We start from the raw sequence: 19,032 nt of genomic DNA on the forward strand, positions 1-19,032 counted from the left end.
ACTTTACTTTGCATATTAAACATATTCATTAATAATGATAATAATTATAGTAAACAATATAATATTCATTAGTCAAATTGTTGAATATTTTGTTGTACGTATGTATGTTTTGTTGTTGTTGTTATAATTATTTTAGTATAATAATTATACGAGTATATATGTATGTAGTATATATATATATAGCAAACATTTGTGTGTTGTAAATGCTAGTTGAAATCGAATTGCAATAATTAAATAGTATTATCAATAAGAGATGATAATTATTTACTTGTACATACATATACATATAGTACGCACATAAATATGCATAATAAATAGATATTTGGTAAGTATAGGTAATTATCAAATATACACAATCCACAAAATTTGCGAAAAAACTGGCGATAATAGTATGTTGTTGCTGTTGCTGTTGTATTTATATTTATATAATCCATATAGTTTAAATACGAGTATTTAACACTGTATATGCTTGAGAGTGTGTATTTGTGTGTGTGTGTGTGTGTCTAGCTGTGTACATGTGTATTCGTATATGTGTGTGTTTGTGCAACGAAATTGCATTTGTTAGTTAGTTACGGACAATTACGAATCATACGCAATTAATTAGCAGCAATAAGTAGTTATAATTGAAATATGATTTTTGTAACTTTCAAATGAAATTCTCTTTAACGCAAATTATCTAGACGAATATGCTGGAGTTGTTGTTGTTGCTAAAATGTTGCGAATAATATTTATGTAAATATGTGTGTGTGTTCTTGTCCCTATCGACTTTTCACTGTAGTAATTACGTATATGTTTTCACTAAATATTGAATTTTTGTCGTTGCCATATCTCATTTTTTTAAGTATTTTTTTTTTGGATCTTTTCAAATCGTAAATAACATGCAATTTTTATCTCAATTTTTTTTGCTGCTTTTTATCTTTTTATTAACTTTTTTTTTGTTGTATTTTTTTTTTAATAATCTTTACAAGGTAAGGTAACATTTCAAAACATTTTTTTTTTTGTATTTTACATGTTGCCTTTCTAGTCGCTCTAGCTATATATTAAATTTCAATAGTTCATGACACGCTTTTATTCTCTTTTAAAATCTTTTTCTGCATACTAACTTACTCCTCAGTGCTTTCATAGTTAACTTTCGAGAGCTTACAACAATACTTCGCTTTAAAAACTCTAAAATACCCCGACAAAACTTTACTATACTAAGCTTTTGAGCTTTCACATTGTAACTATTCTTACCTGCGAGCTTTCATTTTTATCAAGAGCTTTCATAAATTTATGCTTTCCCATTTCGTCTTTATATTGCTCTTGTGCTTTCATATTTATCGAGCTTTCATTTCATATTCCTATTAAACCATTAGCTTCCTTTTAATTTTTTTATCTTGCTATTCAATTGTATGTCCATATTTCATAAAATATTTGTAAATTTATAATCGTCTACAAAGGCTTTTAATATTCACTTCATTCAAACGCTTTCATTTAATGTATGGACGGTTGATAATTCGTTTTTACGCTACAATAAAGTAATTAAATGACGGTTCTTGTTCAATATGTTCGGAAGAGGGAAAATTATGCACATTTTTTTTTACCGGAGATACTTGAAGCTTTTGAAAACTAATTCTTTTTAATGCTTAAGTTGAATCCTTTTATGGCTTTCAAATATTGAGTACGTGACTGCGAATAAAAACTTTTTTTATTATTAAAGCGTTTGAATTTTGAACAACCCTTTAATAAAACCAAGCGAGAGAGCTTTTGAGCTTTTACCTGCAATTGAAACTATCGAGAATTATTATTATTTGATTTCAATGATTCTTTATATAACTGTGGCACAATAAATTCTAGCCCCTGTCGCCTTTCAAAATATTATCTTAGCATAGAGCTTTTTCCGCACATATTTGAGATTTTTAAATTTGTTTAGTCATTCACGGCTATCTTAATGAGTAGTGTTTTATATTTTGTATTTTTTTCCTTGATGCTTTGTGTGTGTGTGCTTTAAGTGTGCAATAATAGCAAAAGCTCAAAAGCTACAATATATAAAAAGCGGTTGAATAAAAAACATTGTGGACTATTTAATAAAGCTTTTGTGAAATAATAATTATTAGCAACGGAAAATATATTGCATTGATTTGGATGATGTGAAAAAATATTCAAGTGTTTTAAACTGAAGTAAAAGCTCGAAATATTTAAATTTCATTGTTATTAATTTCTGCTTATTGTAAACCTTTCTTCCATGTAAAATTCTATTTTGCAGTTCTATATTTTTTTTTCGAAACGTTGCTATAAACGCACTACAGAAATTCTTTATTTTTTTTTTGCTAATTCGTGCGATGTTTATTAATTTTCCTTGGTTTTTTTCTTTTCTGAATTTGCTTTTCATTAAACTGTGGAACTGTTGCTTAAAAGTTCACTACTTTCAATAAATATTAAAAAACTATTGTAAACATACATACATCGTACATATCGTTAAATATGTATTCGTCTATAAGTAGTATACCGTTTTGGCGGTCATTTTATATTTTTAATATTTTTCGCAAAAATGTCTAACTTTCAAAACTTCAAAACTCGAACGTTATTCTACATTTTTAAATTTTAAAACTTTTTATATATTTTTTGGTATATAATTTTTGTGGTATTTTATTTTTAATATGATTATAATATACTTTGTTTTCAAAATGTAAAACTTCAATTAAATTCCCTAATAATTTTTTGTAAATATTTTGTATAGTATTTCGTATGCTGACTTCTTATTTTTATACATTGTGGTCAAAATATATAAATATTGAAAAACAAAACAACAAGAAAAAAATTAAAAAGAAAAATTATATAAAACAACTAGTTTGGTTTTGAAATATTTTTTGAAAAGCATTTTCTAAACCCGATTTGTTGATAAAGTCTCGCACTGGATGTATTCCAGAAAAATTTAGAATTAGAAAATTATAAAAAAAATTAACTTCGAAAAAGCTTACTGAATGTTTCTCAGCCATTTCACAGTCAGTGCTTTATGCAAAATACTGCTAAAATTACGTATAGTAAAAGCTCTAATATAATTTTGGTTTGATTTTCATGCAAGACATATCAAAAAGCTTTCATAAAAAAGCTCTAAAATGAATCAGACTAAATTGATGAAAGTTACATTTCAATTGTTTGGAGTATCTATGGGTATGATTTGAGCATTTCGATCGAAAATTATCTGATTGAGTTTTTAATGTAAAGTTAGCAAGCTTTTAATATTATAAAAATCTATAACAATGAAATGGCGAGCGATTGCAAAAGCTTAAACGCGTAAAAGCTTAAATAGGTGAAAAATTCAAAAAGTCGTAATTACTGATTATGAACAGTTTATAAAAGAAACTGATATACGGTTTCTTAAATAATCGGAAATAGTGAAGATTTATTGACAAGATCGGTATGCTTGTCATACCCAAGCTTTCGAGCAATATTTTGTGAGAGAAAACTGAGCGAGAGCAGATGAGAGAGCTTTTGAAAATACTCAACTAGTTTCACTCATTCCCAGTGTTGCACTCATCTCAACGGTTTTGAGAGTTTAAGTACTAATATATCAGAATTAGTTCATCTTAAGAAAGTAAAGTTATAGAGATATTGCAAAATTACCGTGAAATATATATTAGAGAGCGATTTAATTGTATAGAGCTGCAAAGACATTTTTCTCAGAGAGAACTAATTTGTTAAAAAAATAGAGAGCTATAAGAATTTAACTAAATAAAACTAGTATAATATATTATAAAAAATGTAAATATACCTAAAATATAATTGCAAATAGATTTCTGCTGCCAAGTTTAAAATGACGTGTCTTTCAAGGCATCATATTAAATAAGAGATCTCAAATATTTATATTTATAATGCATAAAAAATGAGTATGAAGGCACTAAAATGAGAGCATACATTACTTACACATATTTATATAGAAGCCAGCGCGCGAGAGAGCGCATAAATGAGAGCGTAATGGAAAAATGAATGAATATACAAAAAGTAGCATAACTAAAGAATCAAATGAGGGCATAAAAGCGTGTATAAGCGTGAGCAATTTATAAACCTTCAGAGTAATCGAAATAGCGAGTAATGAGAGAGAGAGAGAGAGAGAGACAGATAGATTTTTGAGTAAAAAAGAGCGCAAGCAAGAAAAGCAAACGACAGATTTGTTGTGTGTTTGCACCCAAACCACAGCAAATGAAAAGTGGAATTTTTTTCGAAAAAAGTATACAACCAATAAAATGTAGAGCTTTATCAAGCTTTTACAATATATTAAGCAACCAAACAAAAAATACCAATTGTTTTTTTAAGCTAAATATATTTTTAAATATATATAAATTGATTTTCCAAATTGTTTTCACAAAATTAAACAAACAATTAATTAAAAACATAAAATTACAATAGCAATGAATATAGTATGTACTTATTAATAATAACAGTAGTCAGTGGTAGTTAAAATATTTTAAGTGTATAATATTCATATTAATTTTTTTTGTTTTTTTTTTTTACATATACTAACAAATGACATAATTTATAATATATTTTTTAATTCCCAAGTAGACGAGAAAAAGGCAAACTAACAGTGATACAAAGTTTTTAGTAATTAGATTAAAAAAAACATACATACATATGTTTATAAATATAATAATTATAACCAAATAATATGACATACAGGAAAACAGTTAAAAATAATGAAGGTCTCACTTTAGCATGTGCTAAATGAATACAACAAATTTCTAGAGCATAGTTTTATAGGTAGATAGCAATATATATATTTTTTGTTTTTGTAATAATTATATACTAATACGCCAGCCAGATAGTAAAGCCAATGAGCTTTTTTCGATTTTATATCGCAGCTCAGCTTTATTTTTAGTTCATTTACAAATGTGCTTATAATTTTTTTGTTGTTTTTGTTTTTAAAATTATATATAGCGCTTTATTTAATATGAGTCTTCAAGCATTATTTTCACTGTGTTGTTTTTGTTTTATCAACGCACATACATACATTGATGGTTGCCATATATTTGTGAACCAAAAAAATATCTTTAATTTTTTCCAGTGTACAGTCAAAACATAGCAACGTAGTATGCATATGAGTGGAAGAGAAAGCGCAAAATTATAGTTGCAGTCAAAAGTTTCTAATATTTCGTTGTGTGTAGTAAGCGTTTGGAGCACAAAGCTTTAGCTCTGCGTATGCATACAGTGTGTCAAAGTGCGAATGAGAGCGGCGAGAGTTTGAGTGTGAGAGGGGTTTGAGTGTTAGAGAGTTTGAGTGTAAGAGAGTTTTTGTGTTAGAACTCCATTGAGTGTCAGCGGGCTTGAGTGTTAGAGAGTTTGTGAGCGTAGCGCTGTATTTGAGTGCGTGTGCGTCGGTGTAATAGTAACCAGGCGCAGTGTGAATATTGGCTAGTTGGCTGTTTAGAGTGAGTAGTTAAGTAAGCACGCTAAAGCTAGACTAATACATACCATATATGTCTATGAATTCTAATGTACTGAAATTGAAGCTAGTTATAGTTAGAATATATTTTTTACATGAAAAAAATATTTTGAAACTATATTAAAAGTGCGCAGAAAGAAAAATAATATATATAATATTGGCAATATATGCAGCATATGTTTTCGCCTACTACTTCTTTCAATAAAAAAAAATACATTTAATTGCGAAAAGTTAAGTAAGTTTTCATTAAATTAAATAGAATATAACACAAATTCACTGGACTTCACGATTACAATAATGCAAAAATTATGCTCACAAAAATTATTAAGGTAGTAACGGTTACAGCAATACTATATAATTAAATATTTAATACACAAAAAAAAATTATAATAAATAAATTACAAAAAATTATGCATAATAATCACAAGAGATCTAAGTATTTAAAAATTAGCAAATTAACAAAAAAAAACACTTAAAAAATAACGGTAATAAATACGCACATAACCAAAAAATAAAAATACTAACAACTAGCACATAGAGTTGTTTTGAGCGCAAACTTCTTTAAACTAAGAGCAAAAAAATGTAAATGCTTAAATACTCTTTGATAATTGCTTTTCAAAAAAATCAATTCAATTTAAAAACAAGTAAACGCTTTTTTGAAACACCTAAACACTAGACTAAATGCTAAAACAACTACGTAAATCTATATTGAATGCTTTAAAAATAACACAAAAAACAAGAAACTACGCTAAAACGTTTAATTACTAAGTACTACGTATATATTTTTTGCAGTGTAACGCAAATGGCGTAATGAGAGCGCGGCTCTCACACAATGCGCATACGCTGTATTTGCTGTTGTTGTTGTTCATGTATTGCATATAACATAAACTTATTTATAATATATTAATTAAAGGAACAATTGAAGAAATAAATAATTTAGAGGAAAATCTGACTTAGCAAACTATTAGTGAGTAGAGAAATATGCTCAGAAAGTTGACTATATAATTTCAAATACTCCTAGCGTGGCTAGGCGCGGCAGTGTTCGAACTGAAACGTGTATATGTCTACAAATACTTTGGTCAACATAAGAGCGCTATTCTAGCAATGAGCATGGAAATTAAATAGAGAGAGTATAAGTTGTATGTGTGCGTGAGTATAAGTGCAATACACACAACACAAAATGGGACGAAAACTACTTATGGCTAATATAGATACTATAAACTAAGAAATTTTTTAACAGTGTCACTGAAAAAAAATACATATTAATAATAGAAAAACTAGCGCCTTTTTAGACGACTGGTGGGCACAACAAGACGCGAGAGAGAGAGAATAAGCTTTTAATGCTCTATCTCAGATTTTTTTCACAGCAATGCTTCGAAACTAACGCTAGTGTGTTTTTGAGTCCTGTTCTATAAATATATAGTTAAAATGAGCTTTCACTAGTTTTTCGAAGCTTTCACTACTTTTGTTACGAAGCTTTCATCAAGTCTGTGTAGCTTTCACTACTTTTAAGTGCATATTGTTGTGCTGTGTTGCTATTTCACGCTAATTAATACAGCGCCGCCTGCTTTACAAATACGTTATTTTCATTTAGCTGTAAAACGTTGTTGTGAGAGCTTTCATTTTACCCAAAGGAGTAGTTAATAAATTTTCGGGTTTATTACGAAATATAGTGATTTTAATTTGCTGTATTGTATTATGGCTACATAGGAACGATCGCATAATTGAAAAGCCGCTATTTTACACAAATCAACTGAAAGCTCGTTGCTATTGACATGCGCTTTCACTAGTTTTGGTGTGTTGATGATGCATCAGCATTATTGAATTAGATTTCCTTTTGTGTACTTAAAAAGCTTTTGTACAGCTTTTACAACTAAAGCTTTTGTGGAAGTGGACAAGCTTTGTAAATTTCCAGCTATCACAGTAAATCGTTAGTTGTGCGATGCATTGGGAAAGCTTTTTTAGCTAACTAATTAATCATTTTCTTTTTATGTTCATATGTCCACAAATTATAATTTCAAATTATACAAATGCTATACTCATTGGTGGAGAATTTTTGAAAAGCTCACAGTAGTCCCTAATAGAATATACTTAAAGTATTTAATGGCAAATTGGAAGTGTTTGACTAAATTATATATAATTATTAAAAATGGCATGAATTAGGCAGGGGTTTTACAGTTAAGTATAAATCGCCTGGCTCAAAGATTTTTAGCTTTATACTGCCTGCGCATTAAGCTTTAGCCAAATGTTAACAATCTTAGTACACTGAAGTGCTAAATCTCATGTTGTATGGCAACTTAAAGCTTTCAACTACGTAAATCTGAAACGAGCTGCTATATATAACGAAATATACATATGATATTTGAATATCACATATAATTTAAGTTTATTATTTAGTATGCTAGTAGTCTATTTTAAGTATATATGCAAACTTCAATGTATGCGCGAAAGCTCTATGTGGAGCTTAATGTTGACGTGAAGGATTTGTATGGGCTTTGTGAAAGTATTTATTTATTTCGTTGTTATACATTTTTTATTTACTTATCTTATTACGCTATTCCTAACATGTATGTAAGCTTTTTAAAGCTTATGAGAGCTTTCACTTTAGGTTATACCCAAAAAGTAGGCACGATTATATTAAAATTGTCTGTTTGTAAGTCCAGATGAGAATGCGCATACTTGTGATGCTTTTGTGCGCTGTTTGCCAAGTATGCTTAAGTAGCTGTTTAAGTACAAGTGAATTGGTAAAACGCCGCCATAAAAGCTTTGAACAAGCTTTCATGTTTAAATAAAACGATGAAACGCAGCGCCTTGCCCTTGAATTTTGGACTTAGCTAACACAAATGAGTTTGTCATATCCGTTCGGTATTGTAAGTCTGTGGGATTTTGTGTGTGCGCATGTTTGAACGCTTCCAAAGCAAACTTCTTACGAGGTCTTCATCTTCTTGTATGGATTCAGCACCATGGCACTGCCCGTCGCACTGGTCGACGCTGCTGTCATACCAGCAAGCCCAGTTGGCATACCAGCTGCTGTGGGCATACCTGTAGGTATTGCACCGATAGCGGTATAAGGATACGCGGCTGGTGCAGCCATCATGCCAGCGGGATAGAAGAAACCCTGCTGTTGCATGGCAGCCGCTGCGGCGGCATATTGCGAATTGCCAGCGGCGGAGGGCGCGGCCGCCAGCTGCACTGCCTGTGGACGCAGAGCGCTATGTGCTGCAGCTGCGCTTATATAACCACCGGTGGCAGAGGAGGGACGCGACAGCAATCCACCGGCAGCAATACCCGTGGCGCCTTGAGTGGGCGGATGCACTGGCGTGCCGATGGGCGTGGACATACCCGAGCTGGACAGTGAGCCTGCCGACAGCGCTGAGCGTTGCATATGCGCAGCTGCTGCGGCAGCAGCGGCATGCTGTGCGTGGGCGGCTGCAGCCATCTGCTGCGATTGCGCTGCCTGTTGTGCATGTAGGAGCGCGGCGTGCTGCTGCTGTGCAACTATGGCATTAGCGCTGCCGGGCATGGCCATGTATGTTTTGCCTAACTGCAAGCCAGCATAAGTGCCGGCAGTTGGCATGCCAGCAGCGGCGGCTGCAGTGAGCGGTTTGCCGCTCAATTGATTTGCATTAACGGCGGCGGCCATTTTCATGGCATTCATATAGTTCTTTTGCGCGGCGTCTTTGGCGAGTGCGCTGGCGTCGGCATAATATCCGGTGGGTGTGGCACTGCCATAAGTGCTGTAGGCGTAAGTGGGTGTCAGTGTGCCACTGCCTGCTGCCGAAGAGGCGGTAATGCCATAAGCGGCGGCATACGAAGGCACAGTCATGCCTGTTGCTGCCGACATGTGCGCCATAGTGGTTGTAGGTGTGGCATAACCAGCATGCGAAGCGGCCAGCAGGTTGGCATATGAGGTGGCAGCGCTGGTGGGCACGCCAGCATACTGATTATACAAACGTAACATTTGTTGTTGCTGCTGTTGCTGTTGTGCCTGCTGGTAGGCAACCGCTGAAGCGGCGGACACCGCCGTTGAAGCAGCTGAGTGCGGAGTCGGCAATATACCGGCCGCTGAGGTGGCATGCCCATTCAAGCCGTTGTAAACGCTATAGGACTGTGTGTCACTGTGCGTGCCATTGGACAAACTGGTGGACGGATAAGTGTTGGTTGCAGCAGCGGCGGCGACAGCGGCCGCATGTGATTGCGATACTTGTGCTGCCTGTGCTTGGTAAGCGTATGCGGCATAGGCGGAGTGAGCCGCATCATTGGCGGCGGCGGTTGACGTTTTGTGTGTGGCATACTTGACTGGAGAATTGGCGACGCTGTATTGGTTAGCCGAAGTACTGTAGCTATATTTGCTGTTGCTAAAATAATGTTTGTTGCTATTATTGTTATTGCATTCTTCACTAGCGTCCTTATCATGTCTACTAGCGCTAGCATTAGCTGTGTGTGCGGTTAGTGCCGATGTTTTGGCTGTTGTTGTGGTGTCTAAAGTGTGTGCGCCAGCAGCAGCAAAGAGTGCGCTAGTACTACTGGTGGTTGCTGTTGTTGTGACAGCTCCCAAAATTGCTGATGTAACTGTTGTTGCTGCTGTGGCGGCACCAACGTTGCCATCAGCAATTTCATCATCACCTTCACTCGCTGCTGCTGCACTAGCTGTTGTTGGTGTTGTTGTGGACGCTAACTTATTACTACCGTTACTCAAGATATTATTATTCACATATAATACATTATTATTGTTGTTGTTGTTGTTGTTGCTACTAGCCATATTACTATCGCCATTATTATATGGCACATACGCTGACGAAATTGTTGTTGCGCCGCCTGGTGACGACGATGACGTTGACGACGGTGGCGCATCATTCATGCTAGCATCATTACTAGCTGTGTCGCCGTTATGTTTACCGTTACTAGCCTGCGTGTTTGTGCTACTACTACTTGTCTCATACAAGCTACTAACATCTGCCGATGTTGTTGCGGTTGTTGTTGTTTGTGATTGTGATTGTGGTGATGTTGGTGTTGTTGTGTTTGTTATTTGCAATGAATCTGTATTTGTGGTTGTATGAATGCTACTAGCGGAGGGGGAATTGGATTTGGGTGGGGTGGTTGGTGTTAGAGCGCTTGTGTTATTGTTGCTATTGTCATTATTCATATTGTTGTTGTTGTTGCTGTTGTTATTATTATTATACAGGGTGCTATTGCTACTATAATGTTGGTGTAAATGATAATTGGAAGTGACAGTTGTTGTTGGTGTTGTTGTGGTTGGTGGTGGTGGCGGCAACAGATGCAACTGTTGTTGCATTTGTTGATTGTGTAGCTGTTGTTGTTGTTGTTGGTGGTGATGCTGTTCAATCTGTTGTTGTTGTGTTGTTGTGATACTAGCACCTAATAATGTGGCGGCACCAATTGTAGCCGCCGCTGTTGTTGTTGTTGCGGCTGCTGCGGCGGCGGCTGCTTGTGCTGCTGCTGTTGCAGTAGTAGCATTATATGGATTCATATTGGTAGTAGTAGTAGGAGTAGTAGAAGTACTCAAAGTAGAAGTAGTGGTAGTGGCGCTCAATGGCGTCCCACCATTTTGAGATTGGTACTCACATGACACTGGTACGAACGGCTGTTGCAGTTGCATGAGTTGTTGGTAGGTGGTCGCGCCGGGTTGATACACTGGAATTCCGGATTTTTCGGCAGCGGGACGCTTGAACGGTACCATTCCGGAGAAAGCCTGGTATAGCGTACAGCATAAAAGACACATAAAGAGAGCCGAGAGAGTTGAAGAGAAAGAGAAAGCGGGGAAAAAGCAAAATAAAAAAAATTAGTATATAATATATTGGATAATTGTTTTGTTTTTAATAAAAGCTTTAAATGGTAACATTAAAACTATGCTAGCTTACAAACTGCTTAAAAGTGTAATTATCAAAGCTTATGCGAAAAGCTGGCGTTTAGAGCTTAAAGCTATATAGGTAAGGTTTTTTAAACATATGAACAGGCTGGTGTGCGTACGGAAATGGTGCGCGTATGTGAAATTGTAGAGAAAGCTTGCCAAGACATATAAAATATTATAAATTATGTATGAATTTGTATTGTGTATATATGTATATGTAAAAACTTTTTTAAGAAAAGCTCAAACATATCAAGTTTTAAATATCATAATTGCAACAAAAAGTAAATAATAATCACTGAAGCTTTCACAAAAGTGTCAAAGCTTCAGCTAGTAAAGTGCTGCTGACGAAAGCTTACTGAAAAACTGAAAGGCTGTCTAATGGAACAAAATGACTTCTCGTGAAGCGATGCATAAAACATGATACTAATAAATTTGGAGATTTTGAGCATAATTGGAACAGTGCTAGCAGGCTTAACAAAAATATTTTGGGATAATATTATTTAGAATCATATGAAAAGCTTTTCAGGAAGTTTTAAATATTGAGGGAATACTAGTATAGGAAAATAACGGGCCAAAAGGAATAACAGGAAGCTAGCAAATTATCTTGGGATAAAAAACTATGTGTTAATGCAATTTTTGAGTACCTTTGGACAATTGTTACTCCCTTTAAAATTTTATTTTGCTTTGCGAGCTGTTATTGTTTTAATACTAAAGAGAGCTTTTCTTGATTAACTTTTTGTTTACATTAACATTTTTAATTTTTATACAATTACTGGAAATCTGTTCTTGTTGTTATTATATAATGCACAGAATTATATCGGATTCAATTTAATATAATAATGAGCTTTTCGTGAGATTTCTCACATCTAATTATCGCTTGAAGTGGGTGCTATTATTGACTAATACAAAAGGTTTCAATATTTTGTTTACAAAGAATTTGAATATTTTGTGAATGAAGTTGAGTAGAGCTTTAAGCTTTTAAAAGCTTTATTAGTTCTGAAGCTTCCACAAGCTTTTTTTTCGAAGGTCTGTGTTTTTATTATTATTTTTGAACGCTTAAAAATTTTTAAGTAAGTTTTCTTAAAGAGCTTCTGAAGAACTGTGAAGCTTTAAAGCTTTCAGTTTTTTCCAGTTATTTTTTTTTTTTTTGCTTAAAAAAGGTGTTTTTGAGAGATATTGATACCTCTGCTCAGTTTAAAATTTTTTCAAAAGTATATTTTTTTATGAAAATGTTGTTTCGTGTGGCAAAGAATAAAATATATTTTATTTTAAAAGTATTCATGCATGCAGAAAAAGAGTCCAAATAAAGTATGCAACAACTTGAAAGAGTAAAAGAGTTAGTCAGAGAAAATATATCATTTGAATGAAAGTGAGAATAACTAAACGTAAGCGAAACATATAGATATGTAGTTGTAGTTGTAAAAAAGGAGTTTTCTAAGGTACACAAAAATGCGGGTTTAGTACTTACGAAATTTTCATAGTAAAATGAACCAACCGTTTTAACATCCATCTAATTTTTTGGTTGTTTGCGACAAAATATGCAATGTTAGTGAGATTTGTTTTTTGTAATTATTTTAACGTTAAAAATCGAGAAAATGGGAGTTCAGCCGAAATGTTGGCGCAGCACAGTGGAAACATATTGCAGCAGAAGTGGCAGAAGTTGCAGTGGGCGTGATGGTTGTTGCAGGCAGAGTTGCATTTTATAACAGTAGTAGTAGTAGTAGTAGTATTAGCGGTAGTAGTAATAGTTGTTGGTGTGGTGGTGATGTTGATGATTGCATTGGCAAAAAGTAGTTAGGTTGTAGGCATTGAGGTGACATCATTTATGGTTAATATTATTATTATTTAAAATTTATATTTTTTTAACATTCGTTGGATGGTTGTTGTTAGTAGACGGTACAGGTTTGATTTTGTTATTATTTTTTAATTTTAATTTTATTTTTATTTAAATTTATTTTTTAATTTATTATTATTATTATTTGATGAGCAAACACAAACATTCACACACATTGTGTAGTAACGCAAATGATGCAAACAAACGTTGTGGAAGAAAAGAATACACAGAAAGAAAGAAAACACATGAAATTAGTCAAGTGGTATTGATGCGGGTTTGTTCAGTTACAAATAGATTATTATGTAATTAACTAGCTTTACATAAACTACAATATGTATACGCGCATATAAACGTACATATGTAATGATTTGTCTGTATGTATAGACTCTTTGTATTTTAAATAACTAAAGCCGTTTGTGTAAAAATTAAAATTCAAATTTTAAATTTAAAATTATTTTTCCCAAAATATGTATGTTTGCGTGTGCGCTAAGTGTTTTTTGTTGTAATAATTATTTAACTGTGCTCGTTATTGTTTATGAAAGTGAACTTTACATTTTTATTGAAATTTTAATAAACAGCAAAAAAAATTGCAAAATAAACAAAAAAAAAATATAAACCTTAAAGCTTTTACCCATGGAGCTTAAAGCTTTGAAGCTATTAAATTTTACGCTGAATGTTGATAATGTAATTAAGGACAATAAGAGGCTGTATCAACTTCAGTTTTTTTTACTAAGAGCTTTTTCGTAGCTTTAGAAAATTGCTTTTGAATAGATTTTAAATTTTGTTTCTAAAACCACAGTCGCAAAGTTAATTTAAGCATTAGCATCTTTAAGTTTATAAATAGAACCCAAACACAGATAGCTTTTTTCATAACTATTTGACAATTCAATATAAATATGTATTTCTCAAAGACACGGAAATCTTTGTGCTAAAACATGAAACTGATTCAATATTTCCGATTATCAAAATAGCGTTTGGAAAGCAGGGTTTCAATATTAAAAACAATTTGGTAAATGAAAGCTCTTCAGTCGGATGAAAGCTCTTTTTTAAATTTAAATTTAAAAAATTGGGTTATATAGTATGTTTAGTTGTAGTTCATATCTACTCACAGTCATATTGTTAGTAAGAAATGTTAGTGAGCGGGGAAAAAAATAATTTCTTGACTGATCTTCTCTGATACAATAAATATATTCGATAAGTAGAGAGCTTTTAGAGTACATTGCGGTGATACAAATTGACACTGCTATGTCACTAAGAAATTTGGTTTTCTGATTATCCAATGCACTTTAAGTACAATGCATAGAGCTTTTATGAACTCAGAGCTTTCCTTAAACTTTTCGTTAAAAGTCTTAATTTACTTTTGATTAATATTCACGGTTAATTGAAAGTTATCCATATTGTGGTATGCATTTAGAGTTAGGGCGAGCTTCCACTTAACAAAGCTTAGTAGTTCTTATCTTTAAGTTTAAGGAAACATGAAATCTTTTTTTACATTTAATTTTAAGTACCGTTCAAAGCTTTTCAAAGGAAAGCTCTTGATATTATTAGTTATGATTGGAAAGTGGTACAAGCTGAACATCTGAAAATTTTAAACGCTTTAAGCTTTAAGCAATTAAGCTTTTAAGTTACAATAAAAGCAAATAAACATGCGCAGAAGAATATGCTATGCCGAACACACACCAGTGGCGAATTAAATGCATAATGTGAGTGAATATGTGTAATTTATGAATTTTTTTTGGTATTAAAAAGTAAAATTATAAAATTTCGCTTTAAGATAAATACATATAGATACAAAAACGAAACGTTTTGATGAAATTATGATTTTAATATAATAATTAATGAAAAGAAGAGCTAAAGAAATGTTGATTAATTGTTACTAGACGTCACTTGAATATTACTTCAAATCAAAAATCAAGTAATTAAACAACAACAAAACGGTTACAAGTACAACAAAACTGAATAAATTATTATATAAATAAATGCAATAATTAATAAATGTAAACTTAGTTAATGCAACACAACAAATTCAATTCAATTCAAGTTATTGTAAATGGAAACGAAAAAAGAACAGAACACAACAAAACACAAATTGTAGATGTAGAAGAACAAACAAATACCAGTTGTAACATGTCATTGTCCGCGGCGGCACGTTTCTTGCCCACTTCCAGTTGATGATGATGATGCTGTGCATGATGAGCGCCAGCGCCCGCTGCCACGCCACCACCAGCCGCACCCATAGCGAGTGCAGCGGCAGCGGCGACGGCAGCAGCATTGGCGGCATTCGTCTGCGTTGTGCCCTGAGCCTGGACCTGAGCTTGAGCTTGAGCGGCCTGCTGTTGGGCAGCAGCGGCTGCGGCAGCGACGACGGCAGCTGACGACGGTATGTTGGTGGTCGAATGATGGTGCTGTTTGTTGTTATTATTGGAGTTGTTGTTGCATTGTTGATGGTGTGTGTGTGTGGCGCAGTCGGGCAGTCAGTTGGCGGTGCAAAAGGTGAGCACAGGTGATTTTTGGTAGTGTGTGTTTGTGTGCAATGTTGTTGTATTGTATTTTTTGTAACATAACAGTTAACAGTTTCGTATTGATAATTAAATATTTTTTTTGATAATTAATTATAGATTTTAATTTTTTTTAATTTATCGATTTTTTGCAAATTTATTATAATTTATTTTTAAATTTATTAATTAATTTTTTTGTGTGCAATTTCGCGGTTGATTTGTGGCAACAGCGCATTTTGCCCAAAAGCAGCAATAAAACGTAATATGTCCGTTAATGACACAATCAACACAATGACAATCAATTAATTTTGCGTTTTACACAATTTGTTGTTTGTTGTTGTTGTACACATGTTGTGTATAACGGCAGTAATTTTTCAATGTCATAATTTTATATTATATATTTTCGGTATTTGACGTTCGCGCCATAAATCGCAGAAATTATTTCGGTTCATTAAGCACAATTGAGTTTCGGGTAAATTCGAAATTAAACGGATAGATTGTGTAAATTTATTATTATTTTTTTTTTTTAAATAATCGAATTGGCAAGTGTATATTATTTATTTAACAAATTTTGGTTTAAGCGAATTTTGATAATTTTTTTTTGATTTATTACAAAAATTTAGTTAATTATTTATTTCGATTATATTGAGAACGTTAAGAAATTTAAGAAAAATTAAAAATTTTATTAATGTAAAATTTAATTTTTTTATTTTTTTATTACAAAATATTTTTTTAAGTATATGAAGAATTAATTTTTTTGCGAAAAAAAAAAACAAAAATTAATTTATAAATATATTTGATTATTGAAATGTGTTAATAACACATTTTAATTTTTTTAAATATTTTTTTATTAAATAATGATTTTAGATTTTTTATTTTTATTTTTTATGTTGTAGTTTTTGTTATTTTTAATTATTATTTTTTTTTTTTAATTTGATTCAGTCCAATTGCATGTGTATATGTGTGTGTAAAATAGGTGTAAATGTTTGAAAATTTATTAGATATATTGTGTGCGTGTGTGTGCGTGCGTGCAGAATTTTGTAATTTTGTCCGCAGACCATCATTCAACGAAGCATACATTTATGAGTGCCGAGTAGGACGCGCGCGTGGTAACAGGAAATTAAGTAGTACGGAATACGAAATGAAAAAAATAAAAGAAAAAAGAAACAAATTGTTGTTGGTTTTCTTGTTTTTCATCACGTAATTGTATTAAGTACTTAGAATTTAAAAAAGAGAGTTTTTATGTGTTAAACAATAATGAGTAAAATATATATGTTTGTGAGTGCGGAATGTGTTAACAGTAAACGCTGTTTTATATTTTTATATATTTAAGTAATACTTGATGAACTGATTACACAATTTGGTCGGATCTGATTTGAAAAAATAATCTAGAGTTCACATTATCTCAGACTAAAATATTTTGGGAAATCTAATGATTTCTAAAACCTTATTGGAAATTACAGAAATGATTTTTGGTCTAAACCGTTCTACTCTATTATTTATTTATGAGTATTTTTGTCATAAAATGATTATATGAAATTCTGTGCTCATGAGCTTTTACCTATCAAACCAGCTAACTATAGTGAAAAGTTTAACGGAAGCTTTTAATATATTAGCATAATAATTATTTCTTCGTTTATTTTTTTCTGTATATTAAAATCTCTACGACACATTAATTAGGTATGTGTATAATTTTCTGAGCTTTTAAATCAGGAATAAATTTATAGTTAGAAAAATTATTCTACCACCAGTATTGAATAGACTTTGAAACATAGCTATATGGAAAGCCTCTTTATAATCTAGAATAGTCATTGAAAGCTTAAATAGTACACTTTAGTTTCGTAAAAGTTTGGTAGATTGCTTTTGAAGCTTTTAGAGAGCTTGTGAACTTCCACCTTTATAGGGTATATATTGAAAACAGGTTTTAGTAAAAGCTTCGTTCTAATTTAAACCACTTAAGTAAATCTTTATTATACCATTTACAATTACTAAGCTTTTGGAATTTGGTTGTGAAAGCTTTTAAGGAAATATATGTATATATATTATTAGTGTTTTACTTTTCATTTTGAACATCTGTTTAATAAACATTTAAACATGGTGAAAGCTGCTAATTTGTGAAAGTACTGGTCTGTGAAAGCTTTCAAGGCCTATTATCAAAATGTTGAAGCAAAAATGTTATAGGTACTGTTGTATTTTCTAATGAGTGACATAATGTTGTGTGTTATAGAGTCTGAAACTTATAACTAATTCATTATGAAAATAATTCATAAAAAGTGAATAAATAAAGAATTTAAATTATTGAAGATAGTAACATTTTGTTAGTTAGAAAAATAAATATATTTTATTTTAAGCGAAAATGAATGCTGCAAATGCTTTAAAAAGCTGCAAAAGCTTTTCAAATTATGAACTGTTATTAAGAAAGCTTATTTTGACAGCCATTATTTTAATATTTGAGTTTTTTATATGAAATGCAGTGATTATGAAATATATTGTAGTTATGGTTAGAAATGTGTGCAAGTAAGTTAGTTGTAATGAAGCTTAAAGCTATTTGTTTGGCTTGTGCTGAGCTTAAAAGCTAACTTAGGCTTAACATATATTTTATATTAAATAAATTGTAAGCATAAAAATGTGTGAAATATATTCGAAAAATATGCTATAGTTGTGTGTGTGCAGAGAGTATGTATTTTATAAAAATATATTGATAGATATATTATATAGATGTGTTGCTACTTAAAATGGTTTATAACTTAAAAATATGGAAATATTTGCATAATTTTTTTATTAAAAATAAAAAAAATATTTGTATGGTTGTTTATAATAAAATATAGATTTAAGAATATTTAAAGATACAACAAAATCCTGCCATTGGCAATGATTTATGCAGACACCTTGCCTTTTCATTTTTTGTTTCAGCCAATAATATTTACCAATTAACGCCAATTTTTTTCACATCACACATTCGTATTTGTTTTATTGTTGGCTTTGTTAAAATTAATATGTAAAAATAGTTGTTGTAAATGTAAATATAATTTATAAATAAATAATTTTTGTATTTAAATAAAATTGAATTGTAAAAAAAATATTTTATATAATAATTAATTATTGTAAAAAAAAAAAATATTTTTGTTTTGAATAGTAATTATTACTAAATATTAATAAGGAAAATAATAAATATTTTTTTAATAATAATCACTAGTTGTGCAAATAATTCGCTGAGACGCTTTGTTGTTTTTTTAAATTATGGAAATAATTTATTGTTGCTTTGCAATGTTTTAGGGTTACCAATTATTTGTTTTAAAACAAATATCGTTGAATTGTTTCTTTTTTTTCTTATGTATTTACTTTTTTTCTTCGCATACCTACCGTTCGCATACCCAACAATCGTTTGGCTTCAAAGTTGTCGAAT

The 19,032-nt window shown here is 31.7% G+C and overlaps 1 protein-coding gene across 35 annotated transcripts in view; it reads right to left on the reverse strand.

Annotated features, from left to right (window-relative positions):
* Window positions 1–19,032, reverse strand: part of LOC105213249 (protein muscleblind) — a 285,776-nt gene that overhangs the window by 30,944 nt on the left and 235,800 nt on the right. For 11 of the 35 annotated variants that reach the window (XM_054234575.1, XM_054234581.1, XM_054234571.1 and 8 more), the window contains 3 exons: window positions 15,246–15,533; window positions 12,763–12,804; window positions 1,228–11,135 (listed from right to left, as the gene is read on the reverse strand). In XM_054234575.1, the coding sequence (XP_054090550.1) occupies window positions 8,349–11,135; window positions 12,763–12,804; window positions 15,246–15,533 (3,117 nt within the window). In that variant the 3' untranslated portion in view covers window positions 1,228–8,348. Of the gene's footprint in view, window positions 1–1,227; window positions 11,136–12,762; window positions 12,805–15,245; window positions 15,534–19,032 lie in introns of those variants that run through there. The other 24 variants (XM_054234600.1, XM_054234583.1, XM_054234582.1 and 21 more) reach the window with 11 other exon arrangements.

The sequence above is a fragment of the Zeugodacus cucurbitae genome, chromosome 6 (assembly GCF_028554725.1).
Source record: "Zeugodacus cucurbitae isolate PBARC_wt_2022May chromosome 6, idZeuCucr1.2, whole genome shotgun sequence".
Classification (NCBI taxonomy): Eukaryota; Metazoa; Arthropoda; class Insecta; order Diptera; family Tephritidae; genus Zeugodacus; species Zeugodacus cucurbitae.